The sequence below is a fragment of the Microcaecilia unicolor genome, chromosome 6, assembly GCF_901765095.1.
Source record: "Microcaecilia unicolor chromosome 6, aMicUni1.1, whole genome shotgun sequence".
Lineage (NCBI taxonomy): Eukaryota > Metazoa > Chordata > Amphibia > Gymnophiona > Siphonopidae > Microcaecilia > Microcaecilia unicolor.
In genome coordinates this window covers 195149840-195165816 of record NC_044036.1, presented here as the reverse complement: position 1 = coordinate 195165816, position 15977 = coordinate 195149840, and the positions used below count along the sequence as shown (strand labels likewise).

General features: G+C 44.2%; 1 protein-coding gene across 4 annotated transcripts in view; it reads right to left on the bottom strand.

Moving 5' to 3' along the window:
- DCAF1 (DDB1 and CUL4 associated factor 1) overlaps positions 1–15977 on the bottom strand; it is a 648223-nt gene that overhangs the window by 88596 nt on the left and 543650 nt on the right. For 3 of the 4 annotated variants that reach the window (XM_030205586.1, XM_030205587.1, XM_030205588.1), the window contains one exon: positions 6365–6466. In XM_030205586.1, the coding sequence (XP_030061446.1) occupies positions 6365–6466 (102 nt within the window). Of the gene's footprint in view, positions 1–6364; positions 6467–15977 lie in introns of those variants that run through there. The other variant, XM_030205589.1, reaches the window with a different exon arrangement.

Genomic DNA, 15977 nt, shown 5'->3' with positions numbered 1-15977 from the left:
GGCCAATGAATATGTTTAAGTGTGTTACTTTGAATGCCCATGGTCTTAACTCACCTATGAAACGTAATTTAATGTTTAAAGAAATGTTGCGTCTAAAGGCAGATGTGATATTTATTCAGGAGACCCATTTGAAGCGACAGCATGAAAAATTAGTAAATCATAAGCGGTTTCCCATTGTAATATGTGCCTCCAATACAACTAATCAAAAAACAAAAGGGGTTCTTATAGCTTTTTCAGCTATTCACCTATGTCACATACATAATACTGTATCTGATAAAGAAGGCAGATATCTTGTAGTCATGGCATCCCTGTATAATGTCCAATATACCATGTCAATTTATGCACCTAATGAAGGGCAGGGATCCTTTATAGCAGACGTGGAGAGGGTGTTACAACTCCACACGCAGGGACAATTGGTAATAGGGGGTGATTTCAATCTTACAATAGACCCGCCATTAGACAACTCAAAGGGGCAGGTATACTATGCTAAGCGAGATAGAGCCATATTTAAAAGCTTCTTGGCGCGCTGGGGGTTGGTTGACCTTTGGCGGGGGAGACATGGTCAAGAGAGGGATTATACTTACTTCTCCCCTAAGTATAATACATACTCCCGGATAGATCGTTGGCTGGGAGACGGGGCTATAGTTCATAATCCTCTCTTCCCCCATTCTCTATCTCTGTTAATGGCTCTCATATCCTCCTGGTCTCCTCGGCTCGTAACCTTGGAGTCATCTTTGATTCCTCTCTCTTCTTCTCTGCGCATATTCAACAAATCGCCAAAACCTGTCGTTTATCTACAACATTAGTAAGATCCGCCCCTTCCTTTCTGAATATGCTACCAGAACCCTTATCCAAACCCTTGTCACCTCTCGTTTGGATTATTGCAATTTACTTCTCACTGGTCTTCCTCTCAGCCATCTCTCTCCTCTCCAGTCTGTCCAAAATTCTGCAGCACCACTTATGTTTCGCCAAAATCGTTATACCCACACTAGCCCACTCCTCAAGTCACTTCACTGGCTCCCCGTCCACTTCCGCATACAATTCAAACTTCTCTTACTGACCTTTAAGTGCATCCATTCTGCAGCTCCCCATTACCTCTCCACTCTCATCTCTCCCTACATTCCTCCCCGTGATCTCCGCTCCCTGGACAAATATCTCTTGTCGTCCCCCTTCTCCTCCACTGCTAACTCCAGGCTTCGTTCCTTTTCCCTCGCAGCTCCTTATGCCTGGAATAAACTTCCTAAGCCTGTACGTCTAGCTTCATCTCTACCTGTTTTCAAATCTATGGTGAAAACCCACCTTTTCACCACTGCTTTTGGCTCCTAGCTACTACTCAATTGCCTCCCCTTGTTCCTTCTCACCCAGTACTCCCTCGCCCTTAATTGTCTTGTCTGTCTGTATTATTTTTAGATTGTAAGCTCTATTGAGCAGGGACTGTCTCTCTATGTCAGGTGTTCAGCGCTGCGTGCGTCTGGTAGCACTATACAAATGTTAATAATAATAATAATCATCTAATATAATAAAACGCACCGTGAACGTTCTGAAGACAACGTTCTGTGAAGCCGGAAGCTTGAAGCCGGAAGCCTAAGTTCTCAGGACAACGTTCTGTGAAGCCGGAAGCTTGAAGCCGGAAGTCTGAAGCCTTAAGCCTTGAAGCCTTGAAGCCATCTGACGTCACTCCCAGGCTGAGGCTGAAGGGTTCGGGGATTCGTGGTGTGAAGCCTTCAAGCCAGCCAGCCGTCTCTGCCCCGCCCTCGCGACAAAACAAACAAATCCGGAAGCGAAACGTCAGGGAAGGAGGCGGCGCTCCCGACGTCTAGCCTTCCCTTCGCTGTGTTCCGCCTTCAAAACAAGGCGGAACACAGCGAAGGGAAAGCTAGACGTCGGGAGCGCCGCCTCCTTCCCTGACGCTTCGCTGCACGAACCGCCACGGAGGTAAAGTTAAAAAGAATTAAAAAAAAAAAGGGATGCATGGATGCGAAGGGGTGGGGGGGCATGGATGCGAAGGGGTGGGGGGGGCATGGATGCGAGGCATGGATGCGAAGGGGGGGGGCATGGATGCGAAGGGGGGGGGGGAGAAGAGGGCGGGCCAGGCTGGGACATGGGAGAGAGCGTAGCATGGATGCGAGGGGGGGGGGTCATGGAAGGGCGAGAGGGGACTTGCTGGAAAAGGATGAATGGAGGCGGCAGGGGACAGAGGAGCATGGATGGGTATGGATTAGGAGGGCAGGGCACAGGGAGAGAGGGGAATTACTGGAAATGGATGAATGGAGGGGGCAGGGGACAGAGGAGCATGGATTACAGAGCAGGCCTCAGGCAGAGAGGGGAAATGCTGGATAGGGAAAAATGGAGGGGCCAGGTGACAGATGAGCATGGATGGGCATGGATTGGAAGGGCAGGACTCAGGGAGAGGGGAATTGCTGGATAGGGATGAATGGAGGGGACAGATGGGCATGGATGGATATGGATTACAGAGCAGGCCTCAGGCAGAGAGGGGAAATGCTGGATAGGGAAAAATGGAGGGGCCAGGTGACAGAGGAGCATGGATGGGCATGGATTGGAAGGGCAGGACTCAGGGAGAGGGGAATTGCTGGATAGGGATAAATGGAGGGGACAGATGGGCATGGATGGATATGGATTGCAGAGCAGGCCTCAGGCAGAGAGGGGAAATGCTGGATAGGGAAAAATGGAGGGGCCAGTTGACAGAGGAGCATGGATGGGCATGGATTGGAAGGGCAGGACTCAGGGAGAGGGGAATTGCTGCATAGGGATGAATGGAGGGGACAGATGGGCATGGATGAATATGGATTGCAGGGCAGGCCTCAAGCAGAGAGGGGAAATGCTGGATAGGGATGAATGGAGGGGGCAGGTGACAGACAAACATGGATGGCCATGGATTGGGAGGGCAGGGCTCAGGGACAGAGGGGAATTGCTGGAAAAGGATGAATGGAGGGGGCAGGGGACAGATGGCCATGGATTGGGAGGGCACGGCTCACGCTCTCTCTCTCATATACAATGTCTTTCTCACTCTCACACACTCTGTCTCACACTATCACATTCACTCTCTATGTTCCACACAGTCACTCACACACTCGCTTGGTCTCATACACTCACTCAAACAGAGAATCTGTGTCTCACACACACTCTCTCTCTCGCCCACACACACACACTCTCACTCACACTGTGTCTCACATACACACTTGCACACACTCTCATTCTCACACACACACTCTCTCACAAACACACTCACACCCAGACTCACGCTCTCTCTCACACAATCACACTTTCACTCCGACTCTCAAACAGTCACTCTCACATACACTCTCCCAAACATACACACTCCGAGGAAAACCTTGCTAGCGCCCGTTTCATTTGTGTCAGAAACGGGCCTTTTTTACTAGTATTTAATAATTCTCACCTCCAACATTCTAATGTGCCTGGGACCGTGGCTCCCTCGGAGGTGGTCTGCTAGGCAGGCTAGAACGCACTGACGTCAGTGACAGCGGATTCCAAGGCAAGGGGAGGAGTAGGGAAACACGCTCCGCGTGTTTCCCTACTCCTCCCCCTGCCTGGGAATCAGCTGTCAGTGCGCTGCTCCCTGCCACTTCGGAGCAAGTGGCAGGGAGCGGGGCAACACAGACCCCCCCCTCGCCGCATCACCAAACCACCCCCCCACCCGATGAACATTAACACCCCATGTCGCCTCACGCACTTCCCACCGAGTTCCACACTCCGCCCTCCCTCCGATTTCAACACCCCCCTGCGTTACGGACCCCTGGACCCCCCTTCCGCGACCCTGTCGACCCCCCCTTCCCGCCGAAAACCGTCCCCCGCTGCTGTCGAGTACCTGTGCTGATGGGGGACCCCAACCCCCCGTCAGCCGAACTCCTGTTCTGGCCTTCGCGGCGTTCCTTCCTCAATGATCTTCTGTTCAAGTTCCTCTGCGTGCATCTGACGTCAATGTACGCAGTCTGTCCACACTCTTGCACATGCTCTTTGGGGATGCCCACAAGTTCAGTTTTTCTGGGAGCAAATTAAAAGTTTCTTGTGTCTGCTGTTGGCTCAAGACACAGGGGGCTCGGTGGAGCAGCTGCTTTTGGATGTTCCTCAAACTTTTCAAGCTATGAATAAATTTGCTGCGCTACTTTGTCGTAAGTTTGCTCTAGTGGGGAAAAAAACTATTTTGCAATATTGGACAGTAGCAGAGCCACCAGCTTATTGGCATTGGAGAAATCAGATCCACATATTAGCAGTTTGGGAAGCGAGAGACGCTAGAGGGTCACCTAAGAGGTGCAAGCTCTATTTGGACGTAGTCTTATTCTCAATAGCATGCAATAAGGTGATGAAGTAATCCTCCTGCATCAGGATGGTGGTGTGCTAGGACTTGACAGCTTCTGAAAGGGGGGGGAGTGGGGTTGTAGGAGGGGGAGGGGGAATAGGGTTTGAGGAACATAGTGGGAGGAGAGTAAGGAAGAGGGGAGTGGGGGGAGGGTTGGAATATAAGGGATATAGTGGTAGCTTTGGACTGTAATGTAATTTATAAGAAGCCTTTAATGGATATGGAGTGCCCTTTCATATAAGGTAGGGTTCAATGTGTAGAGGCTAGCTGGAAAGGTGGCTATAAGGAACAAAGCCGCCGGTATGGAATCTAAATTGTAAGGTTCAACAAGGTGCAACATGAAAAGAGAAACCATTATCCCCTACCAATGTGTAACAAGAACCAACACTCCCATTAAAAACTTTATTTTACACCAGCATTAAGACCAGACTCATCCCAATGTGATTTTGCTTGGCACTGTCTAGCACATTATAGAAGCTGAAGTACGTGTGATACTGCTCAGAGGGAGCTGTTCATGTGAGCAGTAAAACAGTATGCCAAGTACATTTGGTCTTGAAGATGGGTGGCTCGGTTGGAGGGACGAACATATAGGGGACTTTCCCTAGTAGACATGACATTGTATTCTTGTAGTTTCTCTCTTGAAGATCTCTATTTAATGGACAGATGGGGATAAGTGTTATAAACGGATTCTAGGTGGTTTATCTACACAAATTCAATGAATATTTGGATAGTCTGTCCCTATGAACTATTGTGTAATCAGATGTACTATGCTGTCATAATTTGATTGTCTCTGTTGTTATGTCCTTTAGATTGTAAGCTCTTTTGAGCAGGGACTGTCTCTCTTCATGTTTGACTGTACAGCGCTGTGTAAGTCTGGTAGCGCTTTAGAAATGTTGAGTAGCAGTAGTTGGATGGGGGGGGGGGAGATGGGGGGGGGGGAGATTGGGGAGTTGGGAGTAGGGGGGAAGCGGATAAAACGTTGATAGTGGAATTGTTATATTGCTTTTGCTTTGTTAGTTATAAGACAATTGGTTGTATACCGAACTTGCTGATTATTCTGTATGTTGGCTTTACTATATCATCAATAAAAATTGTTGAAACATAAAAAAAAAAGCAACAAAAAAAATAATTTTTACACCAAACCCCAACGGACCTCTGCACTCAAGCTTCCATTCCCCTCAACATCACTTCCTCCTCCCAAAGTCACCCACTTTTGGGACCTGATCAATCTTGTCAACAGAAAAAAGTATATATAATGAAAATATCACTTACATAGCATAGTATTTGATTTACTAAGGCTTTTCACCACTATGTTCCAGGGAATCAGGCCCAAAGTGTACAGTGTGAAGGAGGTCCAGTTTGGAAAAGCCTTATGGGTTTATCTAGCTTGATATACTGCCAATCATGACTTGACAGCAAGGTGGTTTACACATACAGACATCTAGATCTCTCTCTCTCTACAGCATCAGTTCTCAACCCAGTCCTTTGGACACAGACACACCTAGCCACCATTCAAGTTTTCAGGATACCCACAAAGAACATGGATGAAATAGATTTACATACAATGGAGATAGTGCATGCAAAATTTATCTCATGTATATTCATTATGGATATCCTGAAAATCTGACTAGGTATCTCTCAAGGACTTGATTGAGATCCCATGCTCTACAGCAGGGGTTCCCAAACCTGTCCTAGGGAGAACCCAAGCCAGTCAGGTTTTCAGAACATCCACAATGAATATGCACGAGATAGATTTGCATAGTGTATGCAAACTAATTTCATAGTTTACTACAATTTACTATACAGCTCTAATTGGAAGGCAGAGCATAGTGGTTTTCATACAGTAAGTTCAGAAAAAGAGAGGAACCTGACTGGCTAGGGTTTCCCTCCAGGACAGGTTTGGGAATCACTGCTCTACAGGTATCATGTGATTCACTTAACTCATGTATTGGCTGGAATCATAGCGCCACTTTTCTAATATCATTTAATTCTAGCACCTGATATTCAGATATCATTTTGTCTCACCTGATCTTCCTCTTCATCTTCATCTTCAGCTAGGCGCTGCCTACCCACTTCATATAAACGGCACACAGTGTCCATGTTTAGAGCATCCATATTACCCTGGTTCTGAAGAATAAAAAAATATGTTTTACAGCTCAGAGTCAAAATGTAAACAACTGCAATCAGAATTCATCAGCCTCACTGCAACAAACCTGCTTCCATCTCATTAGCCTGCCACATGATTCTAGATTACATTTCAAGACCACAGGAAGGTTGTTGTAACTACATAATCATGTTATGCTCCTCCCAAAGAGCTCTGATCATCACATCATTAATTCTAAATCTAACAATGCCTGGGAGACAGTATCTACCAGAGAAGCTTCATAGGGAACTCCATACTAAAACAAAATGTGGATTCCAATTTTGCTGGGTCTAAGTACATAAGGTACTGACAAAGGGAGAGAAGGAAGCGGGTTTAAATCCCTGTAAGAACCAAATACAGGAACTCCTCCAAAACCCTTATACTACGAAAATATGTTGATGTACCTTTAGTCACAAAACGCCTAGTCACCCGCCTGGGCCTATCCCCAGCACAGTTCAGGTCCGCCTGTACCCGAACTATAAACTAATTGTCCTTGGAATGGGTCCTAAAGTGACCAACTAGTTTAGAAACTGGTTGAGTATAGTGGTAAATGGAGTTCATATTCAGAAAAGGGGCATTACACCAGTGGTGTGCTACAGAGATCAGTCCTTAGTCTAGATCTATTACTGCAGTGGGCTGAGAACCAGGGGAACTGTGGACTTGGGCAAGTCACTTAACCCACTTTTGCCCTAGGTACAAACATTTAGATTATGAGCTCACTAGGGATGGAGAAAGTACCTACACATAGCAAGTAAACCACTTTGGTTATACCACAGAAAGGCAGTATATAAAATGCATTACTCTTACCTTTTTTCAATATTTTTAAAGTGATACCAAGGAGGACTTGTTGGGAAATGCTCGCCTTTTTACATATATGAAAACCTGCAACAGGTAGATACCCTGAAAAGTGTAGGAAACATTAGGAGGGATCTAGCAAGGCCTGAGGAATAATCTAGAGATTGGAAGCAAAGATTTAATGCTAAAAAACTCAGGGCTGAAAAAACTTAAGGAAGTGCTACAGTACTGGGGGAGTTCTGTTCACAAAACGGATGTGAGGCTGATCTTATCCGATGATCTTAAGGAGACCAGACAAGTAGACAAGGCAATGGTAAATGGGATCTTGCCAGGTATTTGTGACCTGGATTGGCCACTGTTGGAAACAGGATGCTGGGCTTGATGGACCTTTGGTCTGTCTCAGTATGGCAATACTTATGTAAAAGCCAGAAGGGTGCTTGGGTAAACAGGGAGAGGAATGGCCAGGACACTGTATATTGCTCTGGTAAGACTTCATCTGAAGCATAGGCGCCCGGTATAAGAGGCTTGGAGAGGCTAAGCCTCCCCTGCTGTGCTCTGAGGGGTTTAAATTGTTGATTTACCTCCATCCTCACAGCAGGAGCTGCAGTGAAAGCCCTCTAGCCTTGTGTAACCAGTTGTAGAAATTGGTTTATGGTTTGTTTACCTTACTGCTGAGAGAGCGGGGGGGGGGGGGGGGGGGGTTGGCTGGAGGTGTCCTGGGTTGCCAGGGAGATATTTAACGAGGATGACTTCCTGACCTGCACTGAGGACAGATAGCAGCAGAATTGGATACTGGGCCAGCATGATCAGAAAAAGTCACCAGACAACAAAGGTAGAAAAGATCGTTTATAGTGTTTGGAATATGTCCACTTTGATAATCAGGTGCTCAACATTAAAAGTTTATATTTATTTACTTATTTATGGCATTTTATCCCACATTAAACATGAATTAGGGTGTTTTGTGGCTCTACATGAGAATTGTGATATGATCCCTTGTTTCATATTGTTGACGGTCTGCATTTTCCGTATGGGTGGTATATTGGTGTATTAGGTTCTGTCCAGTGTAATATTTATGGTACAGTAAGGTTCTGAGTGTGTTTTTGCACAAAGTTGTGCATAGTGTTTTGCAGTTGAGCGATTGTGCTTAGAATATGCTTTGAGCAACCACTTTATTCTTTGACATATGATACATATCTAATATCAAAATTTAATAAAAGGTATTGTGACTTATTTTTATTTTTTCTGCATGTTATCAGACAATTATGGATTTAAGCTCCACCCCTGGCCCCACCCCTAACCCCACCCCCTTTAGCCTCCCCAAACAGTTGGGCCACCGACCGCCTATGATCTGAAGTACTATGTACCATTCTAGAGACAGCACATTCCAAAGCACAAACTGAATGAGATCAGTTCAGAGGGCAGCCACTAAAATCACCAAATCATAAAACATATGGGGACAAAGAAATCTCAATATATATATCCTGGAGAAGAAGCAGGAAAGGGGAAATATGGCAGAGACATTTGCATACCTCCATGCACAGGAGTCAGGACTCTTTCAACAGAATGAGAGCTCTGGAATGAGGGGTCATAGGAGGACGGTGAAAAAAGTAAAGTCTGAAGCAAATCTGTAGTGGATGCAGGACAAAAGCCTCCCAGTGAAGGTGGTGGAGATGAGGACACTATTAAAACTCAAGAAAGCACTGGGATAAACACAGGGGATTCACTGAGGGAGAAGAATAGATTAGAGAGACCAGGCTGTTAGTCTGAGCAGACTAGATAGGTTGCATGGTCTTTTTCTGCCACCATGTTCTACGTTTACAATAATAATAACGATAAACATTAAATTTATATACCGTCTCGTTAATTAGCTCAAGAACAGTTTATAATAAAAAGCAAAAGAACTTTTACATTGGTAAAAAATAAAACATCTAAATTAATCAAACCAGACATTACTAAACAATCAATTTCAAACAGGTATTCACACTAACAAACATATCTTAGTGTGAATACTTAGTAAATAACCAAGCCTTTAACGACTTGCAGAATTTGAAGTCATAGGCATTGGATGATTGGGAGAGCCACAGGTGACATGGCTCTCCTAAAAATTTTCTACCCTTCCTCTCTTGCGATCTCAAAGCTTGCCCCCCACTTCAGCTATCACATCCGGTCCATGGTAGACAAGAATCTGCCCGATTTGATGGCTTGTTGCTGCTTGTTTGATGGTTTGTAAACTGCTTAGCTGCCTATGTGTAGGCCTCAAGAGATTCATCAAATGCTCATTAAATAAATAGACAGATAAATAGATTTAGTTTCTGTGTAGGATTCTATCACAGCCTGACTTGCTCTGCTTTCCCTTCAGGAGAAGTACTTGTAGACTAGGGTCCAGTCTATTTGCACGACTTCCTTTACAATACTACATGAGTCCTATGTTAGTGTTGTTCTGGTATGGCACACTTTCTATATAGGTGATGAATATTTTTGCAGGGTTAGCATTTTATTAATATGTTAAGGCACGTTAGTAAGCCTAGCCCTAAGATTGTCCTGAAGTTATCTGTACCATGTATATCGGGGTACAAGGCCCCCCATATTAACAACCAAAGGTTTTAACGCCTCCCCCAACTTCTGAAAAGCTTTCTGTGCTACAAGCCCCAGGGTGTTATTGGCTAGAGCTAGATCATTTGTACCCAGGTGGATAACAGCATCAGTGTTAGAACTGTTATTCTCTTCTCTGATTATAGTCAGTATTTGCCTGGTACTCCTACTAGCTGAGGATCTTAGAAGGCATTTTACTTTGCTGGGCCCCTTGAACTGTGTTCCAAAGTTAATGCCTCTGATAATGGAATCCCCTAACATAACAGTTTTCTGATCACTTTTACGGTCTGGGTCCCGCAAATTCTTACTGTACATCGCCTTGAGTGAATTCCTTCAAAAAGGCGGAAAATAAATCCTAATAAATGAATAAATAATTGCTTTGTTAGCAGCACAGCAGGGCATGTAAATATAATATATATTTCACTTTCAGTCATAGTTTTACCTCAGAATATTGAAGCAGAGAAGAATGACCAGTGTCAGATGAAGAGAAAAAGACCGGAGACAGAAGAACTAAGAACATAAGAGTAGCCATACTGGGTCAGACCAATGGTCCATCTAGCCCAGTATTCCTATTTTCCAAATAGTGGCCAAGCCAGATCACAAGTACCTGGCAGAAACTGAAATCGTAGCAACACTCCATACTACAAATCCCAGGACAAGACTATGGACTTTTCCTCCAGGAATTTGTCCAAACTTTTTTAAAACCCAGATACATTAACTGCTGTTACCATATCCTCCGGGAAAGAGTTCCAGAGCTTAACTATTCATTGAGTGAAAAAACTTTTCCTCCCATTTGTTTTAAAAGTATTTCCATGTAAATTCCTCGAATGTCCCTTAGTGTTTGTACTTTTGGAACAAGTAAAAAATCCATTTACTTCTACTCATTCTACACCACTCAGGATTTTGTAGACCTCAATCATATCTCCCCTCATCCGTCTCTTTTCCAAACTGAAGAGCCCTAACCTCTTTAGCCTTTCCTCATACGAGAGGAGATCCATCCCCCATCCTCACTCAGGATTTTGTAGACCTCAATCATATCTCCCCTCATCTGTCTCTTTTCCAAACTGAAGAGCCCTAACCTCTTTAGCCTTTCCTCATACGAGAGAAGTTCCACCCCCTTTATCATTTTGGTGGCTCTTCTTTGAGCCTTTTCTAATTCACTATATCTCTTTTGAGATACAGTGACCAGAACTGAATGCAATACTCAAGGTGCGGTCGCCCCATGGAGCGATACAAAGGCATTATAGTATTTTCGGTCTTATTAATTATCCCTTTCCTGATAATTCCTAACATTCTGTTTGCTTTATTGGCTGCTGCCACACACCGAGCAGAAGATTTCAGCGTATTATCTACAGTGACACATAGATATTTTTCTTGAGTGCTGCTGACCCCCAAGACAGTCCCTAACATCAGGTAACTATGATTCAGATTATTCTTTCCAATGTGTATCACTTTGCATTTGTCCACATTAAATTTCATCTGCCATTTGGATGCCCAGTCTTCCAATTTCCTAAAGTCTTCCTGCAATATTTCATAGTCCACACGTGTTTTAACGGTATCAGGCGAGTTCCCACGGAGACAATTCCCACTTAAGAGGAACAGCTCCTACTAAAAACTCCCCCACCCCCCAGACATTTCCCACCCTCCTTAGCCTTTTTTTTATTTTTTAAACTAATCTTCTTTCTTGTATCGGGTCCCATAAGTCCTGGTGTTTTTTTTTTTTAATGGCATCTGGAATACAGAGCACAGAGGTTAGAGAAGCATATGGATGTACACAGATGTATAATAATGGAATAACTTTCCTTAGGTAGAGTAAATTTGCTATAAATCATAATCAGTGTGTCATTTTGAGGGGCTAAATTAGGTTGAAACCTAGTTTGGGGATGTGGGAGGGGGAGGGGGCGCATTGCCACTCCACATGAACTGCAGTTTATATTTATCAATTTATTTATTTATGACATTTAGATCCCAGATTAAACATGAATTAGACTGAAACCTAGTTTGGGGTGTGGGGGGCATAGGTAGAGTTGTAATTTGCTATGAATTGTAATCAGTGTGTCATTTTGAGGGGCTGAATTAGGTTGAAACCTAGTTTTGGGGGGCCGTGGAGGGATTTTCTCCCTACACATGAACTGTAGTTTGTATTTATCTATTTATTTACTTATTTATGACATTTAGATACTGGATTAAACATAAATTAGGTTGAAACCTACTTTGGGGTGTGTGGGGGGCATGGCCCCCCCCATATATAAACTGTATGTCTGGAAGGGGTAAGGGATGTGTAAAAGAATGTTGGGGGTGTGTGAAGGGGTACTGGCCCCCCCCAAATGATCTGAAGAGAAAAGGGAGGGAGGGAGATTACTTGCCCTAGTGTGTTTTGCATTTTTTAGGTTATGGGTGGGAATTGTCCTCCCTGGTACGGTGGGAATTGGTTCAGTGGGAATAGTTTCCACTATTTTGCCCGGCACTAACGTCAGGCTTACCAGTCTATAATTTCCTGGATCACCCCTAGAACCCTTTTTAAAAACGGTATCACATTGGCCACCCTCCAATCTTCAGGTACTACGGACGATTTTAACAACAGGTTACATATTAGTAACAGCAAGGAAAGTGCAAGAGACTGGATATATATACACATATACATACACACACATATATATATATATATACACACACACACACACACAGTGCAATCCGCTTAAGTGCAAGGGTCTGGGACCAAAGAAATGCATGCAGTTAATCGGAGCATGCACTTAACAGTTGTGACCCAAAGAAGCTTGACATTTGATAAACATATGTACAGTACTGTTTATTATACGTGCAGTATACAGTTTCCGTTAACTGACGTTAGGCTTACTTGAAGTAATCAGTTATAGTCCTCTGTACACTCTTGGGTCTGTGAGTTCCATAGACTACATCTGCCAGACGGTAAAAACTGTCACAGCACTGACATCCAGGGACCTCCAGATAGGCCCACACGGTGTTGAGACTTTCCAGCGCTCTTGCAAAAGTGACAGGAGGAGGTTGTTGAATTTCGTCAGCATGTGCCTTGCTGCTCATTTCATCCTGTTTCATCATCAGCCATTGTTGCCTGCGTGTAGGCGCATATCTCGACATCAGTGCTGTCGTCAGCTGTTTGTAGATTGTAATCAACAGCTGCACAGCGATGAAACTCCTCTTCAGTAACACCAGCTGGGGTGTCAACCTGTTCATCTGACACATTTGCAACAGCTGCACCTGTTTCATCCCTCTCCACATCCTTAACAAAGCTTGCCTGCTTCTAGCAGTTCACAATAGTTGCCTGTGTAACATGATTCCAGGCTTCTTTCTGCATATGTAGGGAATCCAACAGTGATAGATTACGAGCCAGTTCAACAGCACGTTTATCCTTGCCAGTCTAGTCATCCATAACACTCATCAGACGACGTAGCACAAGAGCTCAATAATGTTGTTTGAAATTGGCTATTACGCCCTGATCCATAGGTTGGATCAGAGAGGTAGTGTTTGGTGGCAGGAAGACCACCTTGATGTTAGACAGCCTGATATCATCTCTGTGTGCAGCACAATTATCACAAAGCAACAAAATATGACGCTTTTGTGCCCGCATTCTAGTGTCTAACTTCTTAAGCCACTGCTTCCAAATTTCCCCAGTCATCCATGAATTTGCATTAGCCTCGTATGACACAGGAAGTCGCTTACCTTTCTTGAAGCAATGGGGCTGTTTGCTCTTTCCAATGACGAGGGGTTCCAACTTCTCACTCCCATCCATATTGCAGCAAAGGAGGATCGTCAGTTGGTCCTTCGACGTTTTACCTCCAGTAGTTTCGGCATGTTTGAATGCAAGTGTTCCATCAGGAGTCGCTCGCCAGTAGAGTCAGTTTTCATCAGCATTGAAAATGTCACAAGGTGCAAACTCATTCAAAATGGTAGGAACGACTGAAACAACCCAATTTTCAGCACCAAAGTCATCAGCGTCTTGTTTCTCACCATGCTGTTTCTTGAATTTTATGCTGCTCCTCTCCTTCCATCTTTCCAACCATCCAACAGTGGCTTTGAATTCAGTTAGTCCAAGACTTTCAGCTAGCTGATTAGCTTTCTCCATAAGCAGTGGACCACTGACAGGAAACTGTTTGCTCCTGACTCAAGAAAACCACCGAAGAAGAGCATCTTCTACCTCCTCAGCTTTTCCCGCCCGTTTTCGTTTCCGTTGTGGATTTGTATTGTTTTGCCAGTCTTCCAGAAGCTGGTCTTTCTGCTTCAAGATATGTGAAATTTGACTGGGATTGACACCATATTCTTTAGCAATAGATGCTTGACTTTGCTTTCTAATTTTTTAAGAACTTCTATTTGTTCAGCCAGTGTTAAAGTCTTACAGTTCCGCCGCGACGACAACGACCCCAGTGTACACTCTAACAACATTCTTTCGCGTATTCTGCCTGTGGCAGTTAAAGGGGCAGTAAATTTGAAATCTCGTTTGTTGTCACGCGACAATCGGCTTCCATATTCCGTGTGCGTGCTTATGTGGAGTCTTTCCTGCAGAGCAACGGTCTTGAACCATGTATATAAGTGAATCTTGCACTTATCAGTGGTGCGCTAAACCAAAGTTTGTCCCCATAGAAATTGATAGTGCCAAAAACGGGACTGAAGTACGGCATGCAGTTAAACAGAGCATGTGCTTATCCGACATGCACTTAAATGGAATGCACTGTATATCTATACATATATACTGGACATAACGTAACTCGTACTGGACATAACTCTTCACCTTTATGATCCCCAATGTATCTATCACATGTGAACTTTACCATAACCTCACTCTGTATTTGTTCATACCTGTATTGGCGATCGCCTCTACTGTACTATGTAAGCCACATTGAGCCTACAAACAGGTGGGAAAATGTGGGATAAAATAAATTTAAAAAAATATATATACACACACACATACATACATACACACATATATACCAGTATTGCACTGCTTTTAGAGTCTGGCTTTCTTGGGGTTCTCCATTTCCGTTTCAAGGTTTTTATGGTCCTCTGTCAGTCAAGGATCTGTGAATGTGCGATGAAGAATTGTGCCAGCATGAAGTGTTTGTGTAGAAGTTTCTAACAGTCCAGCTTGTCCCAATGTCCCAGGAGTAGAAACATTGGTGCTCTAGGGTCTACTGTAGACAGTAGAGTCTTTTCAAAGGTTGTATTGCTACATTTAAGTCCTGGGAGTTAGAGTGTTATGGTATGATATGTTTGCTGCATAGATTCTGAATGTCTTTTTGAAGGTTTTTTTTTTTTTAATCTTTTTATTAACAAGTGCCACAAAAAGCAGGAATACAGCACAAACCTTTCAATACAATAATGAAAATAAAGCACAAAGTAGGTTGAAGCTTCACAACACTACATTAACCTGCCAGGCAAACCACTTGTGACTTTTATATTACTTAAGACATAAAATAACCAATAAGAAACCATCCCCCTTAACCACCCTCCCCTCCCCCCCCCCCCCCCCCCCCCCCCCCCATGTCCAGGACTTATGAAGTAGATACAGTTGTATGAGATGTCACAGGAAGCCGTTCCAAGCATCGTTTCCACAAAATCCCGTAGGCCCGGTGGGCCCGACAGGGCAGCGCGCTTATCCTCCATTCTTCCCATTCAGCCATCTGCCTCATACAAGAATATCACTGCTCCAAAGGAGGGACAAGTTGACTGGTCCAATGCTGTAAAATTACTTTCTTGGCCAGAATTAGTACTTTTAAAACAAATTTGCAGGCATGTTTGTCTAGCCCTTGATTGATTAAATCAGCATCAGAACCCAGTAGTATAACCCCATAAGACCATTCATACGAATCAGCCAACACATCTTCCAATAGTGCTATAATCTTAGGCCAGAATCCCCGGAGCACCACACACTCCAAGAAATAGTGAACCAGAGAGCCCCGACCCACCCCACACTTATCACACATATCAGATTGCCACAGATCCATGGTTCTACCCTTGCTTCTAGTGATATAGGCATTGTGCAAAATTTTAAATTGCATCTCATGAAGACTCACGTTAGGTGAGACCCAAAAGACTAAGCCAAGACAACACAAAAACTCTCTAACAGAAATCTCT